The sequence below is a fragment of the Malania oleifera genome, chromosome 1, assembly GCF_029873635.1.
Source record: "Malania oleifera isolate guangnan ecotype guangnan chromosome 1, ASM2987363v1, whole genome shotgun sequence".
NCBI lineage: Eukaryota > Viridiplantae > Streptophyta > Magnoliopsida > Santalales > Ximeniaceae > Malania > Malania oleifera.
In genome coordinates, this window is record NC_080417.1 from 43,352,038 (window position 1) to 43,374,655 (window position 22,618).

Consider the following 22,618-nt stretch of genomic DNA (forward strand, 5'->3'; position numbering starts at 1 on the left):
GACCTAGGGGGAGGACGCTAATCCGTAAGTTTGGTGCCGCACCAGGGGGTCCGAAGCTTGTTGAATATAAAAAATGTTTTGAAAAAATAGATTTTCTTCACGTAATCAAAGCATAAATGTACAGACGTGGCTCCAATTGATTGGACTGCCAATGTGCATGCGCCACTTCGTCCGCACCACATCTAAACTCCTTATTTCGCAGAACCACACAAGCCAACCAACAAGATAGAACAGGAAATCAAAAAATTGAAAAGCACAGGCTGCGCAGTCTGCGAATCCCAAATCCAAATGAGCAACACCGTCGTCCTCATCCGAACCCTTAATCCTCTAAGGCCAACCACCTTACTCCTCCCAAAACCCTGGCCTAGCCGCTGCCGCCGATCCATCAGAGCCGGTCCCGCTGGGGACGACGGCGCGCCACCGCCGGCGACTACCCCTGTTACTCCGACGGAGACCGTGGAGATCAGGTTCAGGAGGGGGTCGAGAAGGCGGTCGAGGGTGAGGGAGGAGGGCGACGGCGGAGGAGCGAAGGAGGCGGAAGCTGCGGCGGCGAAGAAGGAGTGGAAGGAGATGAGCGCGGCGGAGAAGGTAGTGGAGATGTACGTGGGAGAGAAGGGACTGCTGTTCTGGCTCAACAAATTCGCGTACGCATCCATCTTCGCGATAATCGGAGGATGGATAGTGTTTCGATTCGTAGGGCCTGCGCTGAACCTGTACCAGCTGGATGCTCCTCCCCTCTCCCCTTCCTCCGTGTTCAAGGGATCATGAACCCGTCGTTGATTCATGATTGTAGCAACAATTTGGAGAGAAATTGAAATAGTCTATTTCGATGCCTTCCATCTTTTCTACCAGTAGATTGATTACTGCAAGTTCAATACGATTCAAATAATATTGTTTAAAGTTCAGAATATGTCATTGAAATTTTGATATTTTAACTTATGAAAAAACCAATTTAATATGTAAGCAATTATCAGTAGATAATGGGTATTTTAGAAAATTAAAAAGTCAAGAGTAAAATAAAGGGAAATCATCTTTATCTATAATTTTTCTTTATAATTATGTATAAACCACATTACAATCAATTGAATATGGGTTAACTACAATTCATTCATATAACAATATGTTATAGTACGCTTTTACATTTTAACTATTGTATCATATTTTTAATAGTTAAGTAAATCAAAGACAAAAAGGAACATGAATTTAATTATGTAGTTTTCAAATTATTAATCAAACATGCAAATAGTTTTTTATTTTTACTTTTTATTTAAACAATAATAACATATAGTTCAGACATTATTCCTATTATACACAAATTTCGTACAAATCTTCAACTTAAAATAATAATAAAACCAATAGGAAACAATGGGATTTGCACCTACAAGAAACAACCTTGGGCAGTCGACAAGTGGATCTTTTGCAGCTTGCATTGTAAGAAATAGCTGAGGATTGGTTATTCGATTCCAGTGTGGGTTAAGATTTTTTGCTTGGGAAAGAATACGCAGTTTGCTTTATTCCATCCATAGCCAAAGAATGTTGATACCCTGAAAATTCTAGGTAGTCTCTACTATCTAAATTTTTGTTTTTTCTTTTGGATGCTATCTTCGATGGAGATGCCAAAGCAATCACTGAAGAAATTCTCTTCCATACGAACTGCCCGGGCTGGAATCCAAAGCAATCTAGCTTCCTACGGCTTGAGGGTATAGAAACTTTTCATTGTTGTTCCTTATATTTGATTATGCTTTGAACTTTGACGCATTTCTTGTATAATTTTTGGGCATTTTATAATTAATATATAACCTATTGGAATTTGCGATCAGTGATCATTTTCATTTAAATCATTAATAGTGTTCATAAAACATGAAGATGATCTCAATTCATTAGTTGTTTTTTTACTTTACACTTATTATTAATAAAAGAGTTTCTTTATTACTAAAAAGGACAACTGAAAGGTTTTAGCATCACATTTTAAAAAGAGAAGGCATTTGTAACACTAAATAATTCAAAGAGCACTAGTAAAAATTAAGAAAAGACATTTGCCACATTATAAATAATTCAAAGGATAAAAACATAACAGATCCTTTTAAAAACTCTCAATGAATTTTAATTATTATACTAGCAACCAAATTTTTGTATGCATCCATATGCTCTTTCCTCCCTTGAACTGCATCCGCATAAAAATTTAAATTCAAGAACCAAAATAAATGCTCCCAAAATACACGGTTAAAAGAATTAAACTTAGCATGAATCTTAAAGGAAGGAACTCACTTCAATAGTGAAAAAGAAAAGATGGAATAACGAGTTTGATAAACTGTCCTAAAACCAGCTTGAGCATGAAATTAAGTAAATAAAACTCACTCCCACCTTATGCGATGAAGTTATTAAATATACATTGTCTCAGATTGAAGGAAAAAACCCTAATTTATCATAATCATTCAACAGATATCATCCTCCTCCCACGAGCATATTACAGAAATTAAAAACTTCAACCGAAGTGCCAGTAAAGCTACAACACACCCACCAATTAATTTCCTGCTATGCTACGCCAACTGGCTGAAGCTGAGCTATTGGGGCTCTCTGAGTCTTACACCTGCAAATGGCAAATTTAACACAGATCACCAAAGTCAACCTGACAGAAGCAGCACGCCACAAAATAATTTTTAACAAGCAGAAATAACATCTCTTGCCACCAATATTACTAAATTCTAATAATCTGGCAAAAATTCCTAAGACCTTAGATTGGTTTCACAGTGGAACTACTTATAAACCTCCACTGCTTATGACACCCATCCAGCAAACCTATGCAAAAAAATTATAAAATTCAACATAGGCACACATGCATACACACACACACACACACACAGCACCCAGGGATAACAACTAGAGGGACGAGGGTTTTAAATCACTTTGGCCTTAACAGGTCAATTTCAATCATAATTTAGGTTTTTCCTGGGCGAAGGATGAAGGCTGGAAACTGATTTTATCTAGAAAAACCACACTGACTTGTCAAAAGGGAAGTTCATGACTAAATTAAGAAAAATCGTGACAAGAAGAACAGTAATTCTACATTACTAATTCAATTAGATAGTTGCTCATGCTTGTGACAAAGTACTTTGCTTGTGTATTCGAGGTTTCCTGGCAACCCATCTCATATAAATAGTGTTCTTAGCAGCTAAAATTTCAAAGTCCTAATTATGTTTGCTTTCAAAAAGTGACAATCAATAACTCAAATAAGGCTTGTGAAAAATCCTAGTATTAAATTTGACGTCTGCAGTCTTCATTTCATTATCCATGCTCCAAACAATTTGCCTAATATACCAATTCTTGTTCCAAAATCCCATTCAGTTCAAGCTTACAAGTCATTCCAGAGTAGTTGGAGAAATCACAACCATCAACCATGTTGACCCTGTTAGATGATTTTGATTATTGATAAAACTAGAGTTTAATTTGTGAAAAGTTAATGACTTGAATAACTAGTCTTCAGTTGATATAATATGTGCATAAATATTGTAAGCATGAAGTCATGAAGCATTTACATGCTGAAGCAATTATATGCTATTTGTGTATGTAGGCTCGCTTAAATTTTTCATGTGCAAAGCTCACTTAAATTCTCAAGCAAAGCTTTCCATTCATAGTATCCAACATTCTCTCTCTCTCTCTCTCTCTCACACACACACACACACCCGCACGCGCGCATGCGTATGAATACTCTCTTTTCCTCATTTCTCAAAATCTATACTTCTGTGATATTGATTACTGAATACTATCTCAACATTGCAAAAAATATGTTTAGACTCTGAGATGCCTTACAACCTTTTGAGGCATCTTATGCATGGTTGCTGTGACTTCAATGTCTTACAACCTTGAGACTCTCCCCACCCCTCCCTCCCTCTCTCTCTCTGAACTGTTTTTGAGTTATATTAAGTGTGCTTAAATGACTTCTTGTACTTCAACCTTTTCAAATACTATAAGAGAGGCTTGAACAACAACAACAAAACTAAGCCTTAAGTCCCACTAGGTCGGGTCGGCTATATGAGTCATTTCCTGCCAATTTATATGATCATATACCATTTCTTTTGACAGATTTAAGGATATTAAATCCTTACTCACTATTTCCTTCTAAGTCATTTTAGATCTACCTTCACCCCTTCTATTGCCCCTTGGAGTAACTAACTCACTCTTCCTTCACTGGTGCACTATGTGACCTACGTTGCAAGTGTCTATACCATCTGAGTCGTCTCCCTCTTATCTTATTTTCTATATGAGCTACACCTAACTTACTACAAATATGTTCATCTACTGAAGTGTAGATGGTACACAGTCGTACAATTCAATTTGACAGTAAATTCCTTTGTGTTCTCTTAGGGGGTGGAAATAGGCCAAGTGGAGGCCAGCTCACTTAGCTTATCACTCGATATCAACTCTTCTTAATATTACTTATTGCATGAGCTTGTGTGTGGATCGCTTATTATTTTTATAGGTGAAATAAATTCTTTTAAGTTTTTTATGAACGGCCAATTCAAACCACCCCTCTCTTGGGTGCTTCTAGGCCAACGAATCAGATGACAATCATGATAGTTTTAGTCCATGAAGAGAGTTTTGCAAGGCTGTTTCCTACAATAAATTGGAGGAGGAACATATACAAACCTATTGCACTGTGATCGAGACGCAAAATTATGGTTGTTGCAATTTGAGCACATCCAATCCCCATCACGCCATTGCTTAGCTCTGACAAATACAAAAAGTAAAAAGTACATGAATCACAAAAAAAAATTGTCTGAATCCTCACAGCAATAGAAGATATGTTCATAACTTGCTTTATTTATGCTAATCTCTATAAATGTTAAAATTAGAAGACATTTAAACCCAATCTACAAGAACCATCAAAGTCTCATAATTGCGGTTTTTATTGACTATTCTGATCCTGTTTATCTATAACATAAAATTAATTTTTACATGCTGCAATCTAAGGTTGCATTTTGGGACCATTGATTTCGGGCCTTGATTTGGATTTGTATAGATTTGGATAGAAATCAATATTGTTTTGTATTTTGTCCAAATTCACATAAATCCAAGTCCATGGTTCAAACTTAATCTCCCAAACACACGGTTCAAAAATCCAGGGGAAAAATCATCCATACCCCCAAAATTGGACATCATGACCAAATTAAATATGCATTTTCAAAATAAATCAGCTTTTTTAGTTCTAAATTGATTAAACACATGCACAATTTTAAGGGAGAATATTTTACCCTTTCCCAAGAAGTGTAGGTGCCGGTGCCAACTGCGGAACCTGCACAGGCAACTGCATATTCACTTGCAAACTTGATGCCCCTGCTGAGCTTCCAGCAGGAAAGGGATCATATATTCCAGTTTTTTGATCAGAAACAGACCCTGCCATCTGCTCAAGTCCCAGATATGATGGATGATGCCCATTTGTCTGTACATTCAAGAAGAAAAACAAGTAAATAGAATTTGTCAAACCAGGTGTCAAATGGTGACAAATCATCTAACAAAATAAAACAGGAAAACAACCCTTACTTGTCCAGCATTCAGCCTCTTGTTATCCCAGTCGTGAACTAAGTCTTCAGATGCTAATCGCTTTGTTCCAAGTGCTTCATAACAAAAGGTCAAAGATCATTTGATCAGTTATAACTTTGAAACTCATTCTATAAAATAACACCAGGAAAATTTCCCTCAATAATTTGCAATTCAAAGGAAATAGAATGGCTTCTAAAGAACCAGGACAATGGAACCATCACATAATATTGCAAATTTAATACCTGGCAAACAGTACAACCTAAAATATAGTGGATATTAATAGCAGGTGGATGCATTTGGTCACATATATTATATGATAAGATCCTAGGGTTTATCACAGAGAAATTGGGGAAATTGAAAGGAAGGAAAATTGAAAGAGAAAATAGGGTTGATCACAACCAAAGGATCTGCCCTTAAATTAGCCAAAGGCTATGAATTATGTTCGTACTTGAATGAAAAAACCCCCAGGGTTAAAAATATATGTAGGCTAGGGAACCTACTCCTATTAGGAATGTAAAACATCCCTATCCAAGTCCCTAATGTACTCAATCCTAATCAATTAAGAAATCCTAACATAAAAAAGAATCCCAATTTTGGGAATCATAACACATTAATTAGAAATCCCAATTGATTTAGAAATCCTAACACATTAATTAGAAATCCCAACTGATTTGGAAATCCTAACATTCCCACCTTCATCAAATCAGCCTTGCCCTCAAGGTTAAGCAGCAATAAACTCTCTGAATCTCTCCTCCAAGGATTGATAAATTTCCCAAGTTGCATCTTCAGCTCGTAAGCAAGATCAATGAACTATAACTTCTTTGATGTTTCGAATTCTATGTTTGACCACTCAGCGATCCAAAATTGCTTGTGTCTGCACTTGAACCTCACTTGTAGGTGCAATATTAGGCAAGTGGCACTACACATTAACTTGCTCCCCTAACTTCTTTTTGAGGCAAGAGACATAAAAAAGTGAGTGAAACTTAGAACATGTGGGTAAGTCAAGACAATAAGCAACAAAGTCTATCTGTTCCAAGATCTTATAAGGCCCATAGAACTGAGAAGACCACTTCATTGAAGAACAAAAAGTCACGAATATATGTCTATAAGGCTGTAGCCTAAGAAATATCTAATCTCCCACCAAGGATTCCATTTCACTATGCTGCTTATCAGCTTCTTGTTTCATACGAGCTTGAGCTGCAACAAGATTTTTCTTGAAGAGCTGAAGCACTTTGTCTCGATCATGTAACTCCTTGTCAACTTGATCAATTTTGGATGATCCAACTGAATGCCTAGCAAGAATAGGAGGAGCTCAACCACAAACAGCCTTGAATGGAGTCAACTTGATGGAGGAATGATAAGTGGTATTGTACCATCATTCGGCCAAAGATAAGTCTCCAAGCACCTACTAACAACCTTAGTTTGCCCATCTAATTGTGGATGATATGAAGTGTTCATATTCAATTGTATTCCCTTGCAAATACAAAAGCTCCTCCCATAAGTTGCTAGTCAAGACTTTATCACGATCATTGACAATAGACAAAGGAATTCCATGCAACTTGGCAACATTCTCAACAAAAAGAACGAGCAACACTTATAGCAGTATAAGGGCAAGTTATAGCACAAAAATGAGCATATTTTGTGAGACGGTCCACAACAACAAAAGTAGTAGATTTACCATAAGGAGATGGTACTTTCTCAATGATATCAATGGAGATATCAGTCCAAGTTTCTTTTGGAATAGGAAGAGGCTGTTGAAGGCTTGGACTTACCACAGTTCTGTCATTGACCATCACAATTCTGCCACAAGCTTTTTGATTTCACCCTTCATTCCCTTCTAGTAAAATTCTTGAAAAATGTCCTTGTAGGTTCTATAAAAACCAAAGAGACCTGCAACAGGTGATGTGTGTTATTCTTGGAGTATGGTTTGCTTGTGAATAGAATTAGGCACAAATAAAATCCTCCCCTCATACAGCAAGTTTAAAGAGTCCATTCCTCCCTAATTAGTTCAAGAGTAGCACATGCAGGTACAGAAATAGCTACAAGTTCAACTTGTTCAAGAAGTTGTGAGTCCTACCACTACATTCACAACCCCTTTCTTGTAAATAATCTCAGTCATTGTCCAACAACTTAGTGACCCACTTCTGTTGTTCCATGGAAGAGATTTGTTACTCTAAAAAATACTTCAAGCTCTTGTGATCAGTTCGAATTGGAAATTCCAGCTAATTAAATACAGTCTCCACTTTGTAACTACATGCACAATAGCTATCATCTTTTTGTCATAAATAGACATGCTGATATGGAATGGAGAAAGAACCTTACTAGTAAAAGCAATGGGGCGTCCGTCTTGCATTAAAATTGCGCACCAATGCCAACTCTTGATGCATTAGACTCAATGATAAACACCTTGTTGAAATCTAGCAAGGCAATAAGTAGTGTGGTATACATTGCGTGCTTAAGCTTGACAAAGTCTAGTTCAACTTCCTCACTCCATTTGAACGCATCCTTTTTCAATAGAGCAGTCAATGGAGCACTAGTCTTTCCATAATCCTTAACAAACTTGCGGTAATATCCAATTAACCCCAAAAAACCTCGCAGCATTTTGCTTGTTCGTGGAATGGGCCAATCTGTCATCACTTGTATTTTAGAAGGGTCAACTGAAACACCTTCTTGGGAAACAATATGCCCAAAGTATTCCCCATGCGGTCAAGCAAAGCTACATTTAGATTTCTTGACAAACAAATGATGTTTATGGAGAGTGGTGTAGAGACCCGAACTTGTAAAAATAAGAAAAATATAAAAAAGGGGATTTTGCAGGCTTCGTCGACGAATGCCTTTCAGTGCTTCGTCGCCGAAATTTAGAGTCTCGTCGACGAAGAGATCCCGACCGACATGAAAAATATCAAGCTTGGGTTCGCCGACGAGGGAGGAGGTTCGGTGACGAATAGCCTTCTATGTCTCGTCGACGAGGGACCAATTCGTTGACAAGTTTGACCGAGTCAAAAGGCCTATAAATATCATTTTTCATTGCTTAAGGGTTAAGAAACCCAAAACTCTCTCTCTCTCTCTCTAGAACTGGTGAGTTCACTCTCTCTCTCTCTACAATTCTTCACCATTCATCGCCCGTTTTGACGATCGAAAGATATTGCGAAGATCAGGGAGCAAGGATCTACAGTTCTAGCGGATTAGATTTTCGATTTGGTGAAAAAGGTTGGGATTTGGTTTCCGAGCGTTTCGGTTTCGGTTTCGATTTCGAAATCAAGTAAGGGGATTATGTTTAATGCAGTGTTGTATCGTTTTTGAACCAATAGAAATGCTTGTGGGGTGAGTATGTTATGTTTTCAGTTGAGATTTCTAAAAACCAACCGTTCAAAAGGCTCGTTTTCGAGCCTAGGATATACTATATGATATTTTGAGTAGAAGTGAACGGTGAAAAGATCAGTTTGTTTCTACAAACCATTTATACAGTGTTTTCATGGTTGCCTACGGGCTATGTTTTAATATAGAGAACTGTGTGGCAGGTGAATGTTATTTTGTGAGTTATGGAAACACCAGAGATGAGATGTTTGTGTAATACTAAACTGTTTGCGAAATATACTGGAACTGTTTGAAAAATGCAGGGATTTTTATGAGAGGGCCAAGGCCCAAGTTTGTAACAAAAAGGGCCAAGGCCCGAGTGTGTATTAAACGGCCGAGGCCGAGATTTATAAAATAACAGAATTGTATCCAGAGGCTGAGAGCCGAGTTGTAATAGAGGAGCCGAGGCCCGAGTTTGTACTTTATGTGAGGTCCGAGGCCCAAGATTGTATTAAAAGGCCGAGGTCGGGTTTTATGAAATGATTTTTAAAATACAGTTTTTTTTACTTAAATTGCACGACATGCTTTAGGAAACCTGTGAACCTAGTGTTGCGAGCACAGTACCATTGCTAGAGAGAGTTTCACCAGTTGACCATGTGCGCCCACATCTACGAGCGTGTCGTGTTGGGTAGTCTTAGCTGATTGACCTAAATGCAATCGGACCGTAAGCGAGCTTGTGGAAGCCTACTGACATATATAGCAGGGAGTTGACTCGGCTTGGGTTGATCCCTTGGGTTTTTGTCCAGCCTTCGGGCCACACAACGCTGACCACGAGGGTTTATACATGGCGAGTAGTTCTAAGGTGTATCTTTTATGCATATTTGTATATTTATGTAATGATGTAAATGTTTTCCAGTATTGATATATGTTATGTGAAATGAGAAATGAGTATACATACTATGTTCAGTAAGAGAGAGAGGTATGATTCTAGCATACACTGAAAAGCATGCTGCCACACGCTGTCATTAACTTAATCTTCCTTACTAAGAGGTGTCTCACCTCATTGTACAATATATCTTTTCAAGGAATCCCAAAGATCGAGTTTAGCGGGATCCAGGGGGTGGAGACTAGTTTAGCTACTTTTTGTGAGTGTCCTCAAGAACTCGGATGTGAGTAGTTATTTTAGTATGCCTTCGGGCTTGTATTTATGGCCGTGTGGACCGAGTTTGTGGACTTATTAGATTGAGATGTAATATGAGTATGGAAAGAACCTTGGTATATATATGTTGATTTAGACTCTGGTAATAGTATGTTGAGATTGTTTCATTATTCCGCTACATATCTAGTATTACTGAGATGGTATTAGGTACACAGACGTCACTAAAGTAGCACCCTGGGCCCACGTGACGGGTCGGGGCGTTACAAGTGGTGTGTACAGTTCACAAATAACATGAATGATCTTCAAGAGATGAGATATATAGTAGGATATCATCAAAAAATATGAGAACAAACTTATGTAGGTAAGGTCGGAAAATGTCTTTAATGAGACTTTGGAAGGTCAAAGGCGCATTGGTTAACCCAAAAGGCATAACCAAAAACTCGTAATGGCCATCGTAAGTTTGAATGTCATCCTCATGTACCCAAATCTAGCAATAGCCTGATCTCAAGTCAAGTCTGGTGAACTATTGGGCACCTCCCAACTCATCTAACAATTCATCCACACATGTATAGGATATTTATCCTTCATAGTGTTCTTGTTCAATGCACGATAATCAACAAGGGTTGTTCAATGCTCGCTAATCAACAGACATCCACCAATAATCATCCTTTTTCTTCACCAATAAGACAAGAGAAGAATATAGACAGACACTTGGTTGAATTATGCCAACATCTAACATTTCTTTCACAATCTAATGCAGGGGCAGCGTCAAGGTTCTACAGCCATAGGAGAATTAGAAGAAATAGACAAGAGGAAGGAAGGAAAGGGAAGGGAGGAGAGAAGAGATGCAAGGGAGAAACTCACGTTCAGTTCAATTCAAACTCCTCAACAATTGCCTACAACATGGCTTTCATACACTATTTATAAGAAACCCTAAACACACAAAAGCACACACATACCCCTAAAACTATATGAATTACAAATAAACCCCAACATTACACAAGTATTACAAACAACCCCCAAATACAGATAATCCTACACTAATTAATACTAAACACATAATGAACTACTAACTAAATTTAACAATTCTTTAAAAAATAAAAACTCTTCTTAATTATTCTGCAGCAAGGATCTTCTCAAGGTCTTGCTTCTTGTCCTACATCAACTCTCCCCCCAATCAGGAAAAAATTTGGACTCAAATTTTGAAATGTTGGAGGACAGAATTAAGAAGCAAAATTGGATTTTTTGAAAGCCAGCACTCGAGCGATCCAAGAAACCACGATCCTTTGGCAGCATCATAGACCTGAATTGAGAGTTAACACCAATAAACACATTGAAAATGACAAACTCAACAATAGGAATGTTTAAAAGACATTGGATGTCTTCAAATACATGCATTTTTTTCCATGCAATTTCTTCAAGTTGAACTCCAACAGATTCTTTGTCTTGGTTATTTGGTAGCGCAGGCTCCAGGATGATCTTACCATTATACTTGAAGACATATGTGTTCACATGTCCTTAAGTCACACCCCAATCATTCAACCAAGGAGAACCAAGGAGTACATGGCTAATCTTTATAGGTATGATATCACACCAAACATTATCAAAATAGACAACCATTTGGATAGGAACCAAACATCTTTCACAAACAGGTAAGGTAGTGTTACCAATCCAAGACAACTCATAACACTCTGCATAAGGTTTTGCAAGAAGTTGCATTTGAGTGACTTAATTTCTAGAAACCATATTCAAAGGACATCTTACATCAATGATGATTTTGCAAACATTTCTTCCACACTTGAGAAAGGTGTGGAAAAGCTTGAAATTGTGCCCAAAGTTTGACAAATGGCATTCCTTTTTCCTATAACTTGTCACCATGTTGCTGAATTTATGCATGTATATGCTGCAGCTTTATATCACCAACATCCCTTTAACACAATTTGCCCTAAATTCTCAATAAAATCGTGCAAACCTACCAAATTGACTTTTAATTTGTAAAGAACCTTCTCCAAGTCACCTTTAATCTTGAGTATCACGTAGAAATGAAACAAATTCAATCAGAGAACTCACAAATGCAGCAACAAAACCTGATTTCCAATGCTGCCAGTGGCAATTCATTGCTTCTCATAGCAATTTATTGTGTTTACTTGCACAATATTAAGTTTGGAACCCAAATACCTCGCTGCAAATCAAAATCTCAAGAGAAAACACCAAATTGTCATGACTGGAATCAATTTCTCATGATTCTAGAAGCAGGAGAAGACTCAGGCATAGTCTCACTCGCAGGTCACCGGAACATAGGGTGTGTGACTCGCCGGGCAAGTCTCCAGCGATGAAACTTGGGTCAACGGAGATCAAGGAATGGGGAGTTCAATGCTGTTGGTGGTGTGATGAAAAAAAAAAAAGCACAAGAAATTAGGGTTTTCTAAGAGCCATTGGCTGGTCAACCTTATGCCAGTGCATGGGCCCTTTCCGGTGATCGGAAGGCGATGAAATCGTAGGAGAGGAGGCGTTCAGCTATTCTGTTTTCGAGGGTGTGGGTGGTGTTGTGCGATGGTTTCTGGAAAGTGGTAATCTGAAATTTGGGGACAACTAGAATTTTGGGATTTGTTCAGAAACTGCTTTCGGGGAAGAAGCAGCAGCAGCAGGGCAAAATAGAACAGATAACAGAGCAGAAAAATAAAAAGAAGAGAGAAGATAAAGTGAGGGGAAGACGAAGAGAAGAGAAGAGTGAGGGAAGAATGGGTGCATTGATATGGAAGAATGGAGACCGTGATTGGGCTCTGATACCAAATGATGCAGGGGCAGCATCAAGGTTCTGCAGCCATGGGAAAATTAGAAGAATAGAAGAGAGGAAGGGAGAAGGCGGAGAGAGGAGATACAAGGGGGAAGCTCACATTCACTTCAATTCAAATTCATCAACAACTACTTACAACATGGCTTTCACACTTCATTTACAAGAAAGCCTAAACACATAAAATTACACAAATACCCCTAAAACTATATGAATTACAAAGAAATTTCAACATTACACAAATATTACAAACAACCCCCAAATACACATAATCCTATACTAACTAATACTAAACACATAATAAATTACTAACTAAACTCAATAATTCCCTAAACCAATTCTCAATTATTCTGTAGCAAGGATCTTTCCAAGGTCTTGCTGTCCTACATCACTATCTTTTCTATTTCTGCTTTCTAAAATAAAGGATAGAGATAAGGGCAGACATTAGTAGGGACACTACCTAGCAATAGAGGAATGCGGTGTTCATGTGTTCGCTGAGGTGGACACTACCTAGCAATCCTTGTGGCTCCACAAATAGGTCAAAAAATTCTAAAATAAGAGATTCTAGCCCTTCATGATGGCCAGATTGATGTTGTAACTCCTCTGCTGCTCAAAGTTGTACCAGGCAGCCATGTCGCTCCTTTCTAAGGAACTTCTCCATACGATGACTTGAAAGTGTAGTGACATTACCACAATGTTTGCCTCTCTCTCTCTAGCCGTTCATCACAAACTTCTTTACCAATTAAAAATAACTCTAAGCTATATCACCTAAAATCCTTAACCATTCAATACCCAAAACCACTGTATTGTCTTCTAGTGGTAGCAAAAAGAAATCAGCATACAACCCATGATTTTGCGTAGCAAGTTTAGCCTTCAAACACTTGCTCTGACATGTCAAGGTCCTTCCATCTGCAACCTTTGCATCAAACTTTTCACATTGCTCCACAGGATAGGTTAGCCATTTAGCAATTTTAGTGTGCATGAAATTATTAGTGCTACACACATCAATTAAGCCAACAAGAAGTTGGCGTTTCGGGAAGCCACTAATTTTCATGGTTTGAGGATTAGCATCCCCAGCTAAAGCATGAACTGAAGAAATGATAGATTCATTATTTTCATCAGATTTTACCTCCTTGATCTGAGTAACAGGAGTCATCCTCAACCTTTTTTGGCTCCTCCATTGGTTCAATCATCAGGAGTCGTCCCTCTTTGCAACAGTGCCCTCTATGCCATTTCTTATCATAATGTCAATACAAACCCTTTGTTGTTCACTCTTTAAGTTCCTCCTGAGTCAATCATTTGGCAAAAGGTTTGGGAGGAGCAAGTGGTTTGCTAGTTCTTCTAACATTATACTTGCTAATAGTCTTGCTAGAGAAACGTCGTTCTTCTACTAACTTATCTTCTTCTAACTGTGCAAAGGAAATTGCAACAGTCATAGTCCGTGGCCAACACACTTTGACCTCACGTCGAATGTTACGTAGGAGGCCTTCAATAAAAGTAACAATGAATTGGCTTTCGTCCCAATCTTTAGTCCTATTTGATAGCCACTCAAATCATATCTAGTAGTCCAAGATAGTGCTAGCTTGGCGTATTTTGGCCAGCTCTACATCAATATTATCTCATTCAGTGGGCCCAAATCAGACAAGTAATCCAAAAACAAAATCTGTCCATGAAGGCATTCCATAACAAGCTTCAAACCAATCATAACATTAAATAGCATCACCATCCAGACTAATAGTAGCAATCTCAAGCCTTAACTTTAGATGTTTCTAGAGTATGGTGAAAGCGAAAGTATTTTTCAGCCCTTTAAACCCAACTTGTAGGATCATCACTATCCCACCGAGGAAATTCCATCTTCATACAAGAAAGATCATGATCACACTTTCCTTGGTAACCTCCTTCATGCATGTATGGCTGCTCCCTACGATTAGCTGACATAGAGGCATCATCTTCTCTCTATGGGACAATGTAATGAGTAGTTTAGAGAGAGACACATGGATCTCTTCAAATCAAGGCTTAAACCTATTGCTAAGTTCATTCGTTAGCCTAGCTTCCATCGGGGACTACCAGATTTTCTAAGGCAAAGAATTCCAAGATCTTGATTTTGTCAGCGGGTAACAATATTCACAAAAACGCTAGCTCTGATACCAAATGATTAGACCCTAGGGTTTATCATAGAGAAATTGGGGAAATTGAAAGAAAGGAATTAGCAAGAGAAAATAGGGTTGATCGCTTAGAGGGGATTTGCCTCCAAATTAGCCGAACGCTATGAATAATGTTATTGCTTGAATGAAAAGGCCCCATGGTGTAACATATATATAGGGTAAGGAACCCTACTCCTATTAGGAATGTAAAATATTTCAATCCAAGTCATTAATAGATTCAATCCCAATTGAATTGGGAATCATAACACATTAATTAGAAATCCTAATTAATTTGGGAATCATAGCATTCCCAACTGATTGGGGAATGATAACATTTAAATAGAAATTCCAATTGATTTGAGAATCCTAACACAAACTAGAAATCCTAATTGATTTGGAAATCCTAACATTATAAAAATAGCAAAAAATTGAGAAGATAATTAAAAAAAAAAAGGAAAGACACACACGCATGCGCACGCACACACAAAGGATGGCAAAAATATCAATTGTAGCGACCAAAGTTGATTCTTAAAGTTTAAAAAGCTACCCCAGCACAATCAATGTTTGAACTTTGGAATAAGTTCAAGTGATTCAACCTATCTCTTCACAATTAATAATAGGTAAGTCACTACTTGGGAACCTAAATCCATAGTTTTAAACTGCCATCTACGCGTAACAATTCAAAATATATTTTAGTGCAATAATAGAATATGAGAAAAGTGACCAGCTAGTTACATAACTCCAACTGCCTCCATTGCAAGTCTCTTGGTAATGGCAACAGCTAAATCATCCACATACTAAATGTCCATCAAGTGAGTTTCCTATGCTTGTAGATAACCAGAAGACAATTGCACATAATGTCTCATATGCAGTATGGCGTTCATGCTTTGTCACAAAGGCAAACATCACAATTATGAAAATTATTCAATGTTGGGAACAATTTAGAAATAACTATAAGAGGGAAAATAAGGGAGTTCTAGAAATCATCAAGAATTTTTTCTCACAAAAAAAAGTAAAGGATAAATTACAATATGATTCTGATTTTCAAAATAAATACTTATTAGGGAATGCCCTCAATTCATACTTCCACTGCAGGCATTGTATTTGCCTGTGATATTGGACATGTATCAAACCCATTTTGAACACAAACATACCACCAATGACAGCTAGTAATGCATGATTCCCTAATAAAATAACGCATCTCAAATTATCCAAGGACCAAACTAGACTAAGAATGGGATTTTATTTAGAATAGAACCAAGAAGCCTAGTAAATGCTCCATATGCTTTGTCTGCAATTTAGAAGCAATTTTGTCTTTTCTCTTAATGGCAAAAAAATCCATGTACCACTGCTTATGTAAAATTTATAACTGTCTATCAAATGTGCTCAGGAAGGAAAAGGGTGCACCTGGTAGCATAGAAGCATTGCACTTCTTACACTGCAAAAATATCCAAATACCAGATCAGACAAGTGAGCCACAAACAACCTAATCCACATAGCAAGATCATACCTGTGTACGAGAAGAGTAGTTGTGAAAGCCACAGTTGCATATCCAGTCACCACTGCGCCATCCTTTTGGAACAAGTTGAGTTGACTGGTTTGCAAATGGAAGTCCAGAAGTTTGGTTTCCAACCAAAGGCCAAGCAGAGGCTGACTGAATCGCAAACTTATCAGCCCCTCCAAGAGACCAGCTAGGGCTCAAAGGAAGTGGCTGTTGGAGAGCACCACTGCCTAACAGATTGATATTCATCTTTTGCTCTGGTCCTCCTTGTGCCCTGGCAAAATAATGTGCATAAGTCGGGAGGGAAGCTCCAGGCATTGCAATTGCTGGCATTGCTGCGACTTCCTTTGGTTGCCCGCACTTTTTGCACTTTTCTCTTGATGCATAATTGTTGTTAGTGCAACCTATTGTTCCATTGCCACACACACCCAACCCACAACGCAGCCAGGGAGAGGTAAAGGAAGCCAAGCATACGCACACCAACCAGCCCATCCCAGACAAAATTACACATACAAAAAACACAAACCACTCCTAATCTCAACTTTGAGAAAAAATATATCAAATAGAAAATATATATATGACGAATGATTCATTTTTATGGTGTAGATGCAAATCAACAAGATGACAAAGAATACTACCAAGCAAAATAAGTATTATCAATAAGAAACAATTAGGACAAAGAAATATGTGCATGGAAAGATTACTACAATACCGCATAAAGCAAAAAAGTTATGGTATGATAACAATTTACTGATGCAATCAATAGAGAACTATAACACTAAAAAAACTTAATGACTAGTGATGTTGGGGGCCTGGGGGGGGGGGAGAGAGAGAGAAGCAACAAAGAGTGCACTAAACTTGTCACGATTATCCACTATACACCATGAAGAAACAACAAAACCAAGAAAGAGCACACTAAGCTGCAAAAAGGTGCACTTTTTTCATACAACTTGGAATTGTTGGAACTAGTTATGGAGAATTACTTTCTTAAAAAAAAGTGTTGAATTTGATAAGTGCTTATAATAACTGTTGAACTGAAAAAGTGTAAAAGTCACGAGTGCCGTTCGATTTTGTCTAAAAAAAAAGAGTGCTGATTATAAGTACATACAAAATAAGTGTTGTTTGGATACTCACTTTTATTACAAGTGTCATTTAAACATGTACTATTATTGTCATATAAACAATATTATTATGAGTTCCTAATAAAATTTATATATTATAACACAAAAATAAAATAACATATAATTACTAATTTTTGTTATAATATTATTAAGTAAATCAACATTTTCAATTAATATAATTTATCATTATTATTTCCTAATTAACAATATTATATTAATACTAATTAGAATATATGATGAATTATTAAATAATAATAATAATTTCAGATTCTAGACTTCAGATTGAGGCAAAAGTGAAAGTGACGGTGGAGGAGGCAGCGTGAGGCAGTGGTGGTAAGGGTGTCTCACACTTATTCAATTTCAGATTCCAGACCGAGTTTGAGAGTAGTGGTTCAATTTCAGATTTGTCCTGGATTTCAGATTCAAGCTAGCATTTCAAAGTGGCCATATCCAACAATTGAGGAGGCGCAACAGTGAGGGGCATCGGACTTGCACTGTGCTTGTGCATTGAGCAGGAAAGAGAGTGAGAGAGGAAGAGAAATGCAAGGAGTGGCTAAGAGAGACAGATAGAGGAAAGGAAAATTATAATCGTGCCACAGAATGTTTAAAATTCACACATACCACTGCAAATGAAGTATGAAAAGTAACCACGTGTAAGATCCCAAAAGCCGTCCACCATACCTTCTCAAAATTGACTACAAATGCCACTTTTTCAGCAATTTTTTTAAAAGAACACGTTTTCGGGAACATACCAAACACCACTTTTTGCTCATTGACTAATTTTAAGTGATGAGTGCTATAAGTGCTTGTGCAATAAGCTGCCAAACAGTATCAAGCTTCCTCAAGAGTGACAAAACTGATGAAGATTAACTGAATGATTCTCTGTCATCTTACAATGGACCATTCGTCTTTCAATGGTGGCAGTAGTGTCACAAAAACCTTCCCACAAAGTGATGTTTGAAAAGAAGGGCTGCAGTGCAATCAACAGTGCTGCAAACCCCAATTCTCACAAATTTTGTGGATGCTTCATTTTACAGCAGAGGAAGATTGTTGTCAGCAAACTTGACATAGGACAAAGAGAAAGGAATATAGGAGAAAAGGAAGAAAGCAGGAAAGAAGAAACAAGGATGAAAAGAAGAAGAAGAGAGAAGCTGAAGACGAAGAGAAAGAGTCAAAGAACTGAACCTAAGGAGAAAAGAGGAAGAGGAGAAAAGAGTCGAAGAACTTAACCTAAGGAGAAAAAGAGAAACATCAGGAAGTTTCTGATTGAATTCAAAATGCAATCCACACAAGGAGTTGTAATACACTTAAGACCCTACAGCTACATAAAACACAACTATATAACCCCACCACATTTCCTATAAATATAAAATACAAAACAAACATAGTTTTTAAGTTTGACACTTAGAACACATAACTACATAACCCCCACCCCCCACCCCCAAAATAACTATAAAAATAAAAAACATAGTTTTTAAATTTGACACATAATTCCTAGATTCCTAAGCCTGTACCTAAAATAAGTGCGATGAATGGACAACCTAAGCGACACTGGTGGCCCTCTATCACTATGTTATGGCATATAATGGTCAAGCTGAAGCAGGACACAGATGTAGTTATTTACCCAACAGGTATAATAAAAGAAATGTAAGAACCTTATTTTATAAATTGGTCAACAACTCACAAGCTTTAACGGACGTGAATAAAGGGACTTATCTAAAATTGATGTCATTGGCCCATAGCATCAAAATCAATTCAACCCAATCATTACATAAAAACAATGAGCTCAAATCAATGAAGCTTTATATGAAAGGTGAAATTCAATGGTGTACGTTTTTAGCAATGCACAAAAAGGTACAATCATGAATCAAGACAAGTCAGGCCTCCCAAACTGATGAAACAATAAATTACATGACAAGAAGTCACATTTTACAATGGAGCTTTATCATATAATTTGATCTATAATCTCCAACTAACACATACCCAACAATTAGTGCAGGAAACTACTCCCACAATGGTTCCAATGTCATAAAAATCAAATGCAAAAGGAATGCAACCATTCTATATACTCCTTACCTTTTTAAATAACAATAGACCGCTGCAATAAGCATCTCGGAACTTTCATGACTTTAAACATAGTTTAAGAGCTTCCAATATTTTTTATAATTGTTGTTTGTACTATATGCTTGTATGGATCGCATGTTCTGAATCATTTTTCACTCACAAAACATTCAAAAAAAATTTCTTGATTGTCAAGTAGCAATCTATACAAATTCCACAGTATATAAGGAAAGATTTAACAACACTCAACTTACTGAGAATATAGCCCTAGATCAGGCAGAATACCAAAAAATAAAAAGGACATGTGGCCAAGCTTGCCTAGTGGGTCATAACACCTAGTAATTGTTGGTGTTGAAATCGTTATCATGTTTAAGAATTTGAAAGTTATTAACTTATTACTTAATGGACGCCGCTAAATCAGCTTGATGATGGCAAGTTAAAACATTTCATCAATTGAGCAAAGCACGACTGAAGAATTGCAAGAACCAAAAGTATGATAAGCAAAACACTCAGTTATCTATGTATAAGGTTTATTGTTAAGTTTCAGTACCAAGCTTTTGCTTCAGGTTTCTTTACACTCCATTTGGATCAAGGAATTCCTGAAGGAAAAAAAATAAGGAAATTAGTTTTCACTAGTATATTTACTTTATCTTAAATTTATAATACAATTTTAGTTCATTGATTTTCTATACATTTTGGTTTTTCCCTCATTTGGATCAAGGATCTCCAAACTCTCTAGGTGAGTTTTCTTAATGACGTTGTTTCAATTCTGCATGATATTCAAGATTAAAAGCGAATTGATGATAAGAAATCGGGAATCTGATTTGTGGTTTTACATGGTGGATTGAGAATTGAGGGCAAATTGAGTTAACGGCCTTTGATGATATATAGTTGCAGTATACATATATAAATCCAGCAACATGGTGACAAATTATTGGAAAGAAATGGATTTTGTCATACTTTGGGCACAATATCAAGCTATTTCACACCTTTATCAAGTGTGGAGAAAATATTTGCAAAATTTTCATTGACGAAAGATGTCCTATGAATGTAGCTTCTAGAAATAGTGTCACTCGTATGTACTTTCGTCTAGAACCCCACCTAGAGCCTTAAAAGATATCTTAGGTTGATAGCACTACCTTACATATTTATGAAAAATGTTCGATTCCTATCCAAATGAGTGTCTATTTTGATAATGTTTGTTATCATATTGTACCCATGAATATTGGGCATGCAATCCTTGGTTCTCCTAGGGAAGATGATTCAAGTATGACGCAAGTACATGAGAACACATTTCTTTCACTATAATGATAAGAAGATTATTTTGAAGTCTACAGACTCTACCAATCAACCAATAAAAAGAAAATGGCAATATTGATCATGTCAAAGTACTCTATTTGAAGACACCACAAGCAAGGCATGCGTGTGCTCGAAGACATCCAAAGTCTTCAAAACATTCCTATTGTGGAGTTTGTTGTTCTTGATATGTTTATTGATGTTGATTCTCAATTAAGCTCTTCTCTATCTTTAGTGCTACCAAAGTAACAAGGCATCCGCTTTCAAACAATCCAAGTTCATTGCTTCTTAATTTGGATCCTTCAACATTTCCAAATGCAAGGCTGAATTTTTTCCAACTAGCTGAGATTTGATGTAGAACAAGAAGTTGAACTAGGGTAACCTTGTTGGAGACTAATTCATACGAATTCGATCAAGAGATTTTTGTGCTTATTTAATTAGCTTATCATATTATTTAGTTCAATTAATAGTAGTATTATGTGTATTTTGGATTTTGTTTGTAATCTGTGTGTTCTAGGTGCTTATTTGTAATTCCATGTATCTTTAGAGGTTTATGTTTAATTCTTGTCATTTAGGCCTTCTTATAAATAGGGTGTGAAAAGCCATGTAAGAAATAGTTTGAATTGAGAAGTTTAGTGTGAGTTTCTCCCAATTCTCTCAGTCTAGTTAAAGTTGGTAATTACATAATTCTTGACTTTACTTAAAGAATTTGTATAAAACTGGAAGGACGAAGATATGTACGGGGTCTGGCAATAGAACGAAACTCTCTCAATTAACTGGTTATGACCCGATTAACTAGACTGGATCAGAGCACTTGTCGATCAAATAGATCAACTAGTAAGCATCATTTACGCCAAAGCAAAGTATTTTTTTCAAATTTACCCATCAATCCAAAACGCACAGCTTGCGATAAAAAATATAAACAACAGATACCCGAAAAGCAAGATTAGAAACATTAAAAACAAAATCTACACACATATACATAATACAGATTAAAACACAGAGGTTGGTGTGGGGGGCGCTAACCGGTGCAGATCCAATCGCCGATACGGGGGAGCCACTTGGAATCGGCGGGGGTTTTGGTGTCGACGAGAAGACGGGGCTGTTTACATCTGTTGCAAAAGGATCTGAAGGCGTAGTTTCTGTTCCTGCAACCTCCGCACTCCCAATCACCTTCCCTTCCTTCCCCCATTTCTGGATTTTCCCCCTCCTCTCCCGGCGAATTTCAGCTACCAAGATGCTGATGAGAGAGAGAGAGAGAGAGAGAGATCGGACGGCGATGCGCCAACGGGGAGAGGCGACGTGAGGGGCTTATACTAGTCAAAGCGTCACGCATTAATCAAAAGCGATGCAGGATGCAGCGAGGGGGAGCGAGGAGGGAAAGGATCGGCTTAATATGACCTAGACATTTTCGCACGTGCCTCAGTCGCCCTCGCGAAATTATGAATGATGTTTTGATTTTATTTAAAATAAGTGATATTTAAATATTTATTTATAATATAATTATTTTTAAATATTTTAATTATCTATATTTAAAATTTAAAATTTTGTTATTAAAATTAATATATCATTCTTATTATTAATATATACATATAACATATTATTATATTAAATTATAATAAAAAAATAATATTATTAATTAAATTTTAATTTTAATTTCTTTAATTATAATTTAAATTAATAAATAGTTATTGTTCTAGAATT

At 37.0% G+C, this 22,618-nt stretch overlaps 2 protein-coding genes across 2 annotated transcripts; one reads left to right on the top strand and one right to left on the bottom strand.

The window, feature by feature from the left end:
- The first annotated feature begins 82 nt into the window (after positions 1-82).
- On the top strand, positions 83-910 carry LOC131152224 (uncharacterized). Its single transcript, XM_058103971.1, has one exon. The coding sequence runs from the start codon at positions 289-291 to the stop codon at positions 766-768; it is 480 nt and encodes a 159-aa protein (XP_057959954.1). The 5' UTR covers positions 83-288; the 3' UTR covers positions 769-910.
- A 1,392-nt stretch (positions 911-2,302) lies between these two features.
- On the bottom strand, positions 2,303-22,365 carry LOC131152229 (uncharacterized). The gene is made up of 7 exons (XM_058103984.1): positions 21,941-22,365; positions 16,446-16,840; positions 16,343-16,373; positions 5,542-5,615; positions 5,253-5,440; positions 4,648-4,728; positions 2,303-2,590 (listed from the first exon to the last, which is right to left on the bottom strand). Exons 1-7 carry the CDS (start codon positions 22,104-22,106, stop codon positions 2,536-2,538), a joined length of 990 nt encoding a protein of 329 aa, XP_057959967.1. The 5' UTR covers positions 22,107-22,365; the 3' UTR covers positions 2,303-2,535.
- Positions 22,366-22,618: the final 253 nt, after the last annotated feature.

Excerpts from the sequence above, each read along its gene's own strand:
- LOC131152229 (XM_058103984.1), bottom strand. The coding sequence starts at position 22,106 with ATGGGGGAAGGAAGGGAAGGTGATTGGGAGTGCGGAGGTTGCAGGAAC. Across the intron at positions 5,441-5,541 it reads AGAGGCTGAATGCTGGACAA|ACAAATGGGCATCATCCATC; the intron begins GTAAGGGTTGTT and ends TTGAATGTACAG. Across the intron at positions 4,729-5,252 it reads CCTACACTTCTTGGGAAAGG|AGCTAAGCAATGGCGTGATG; the intron begins GTAAAATATTCT and ends TGTATTTGTCAG.
- LOC131152224 (XM_058103971.1), top strand. The coding sequence starts at position 289 with ATGAGCAACACCGTCGTCCTCATCCGAACCCTTAATCCTCTAAGGCCA.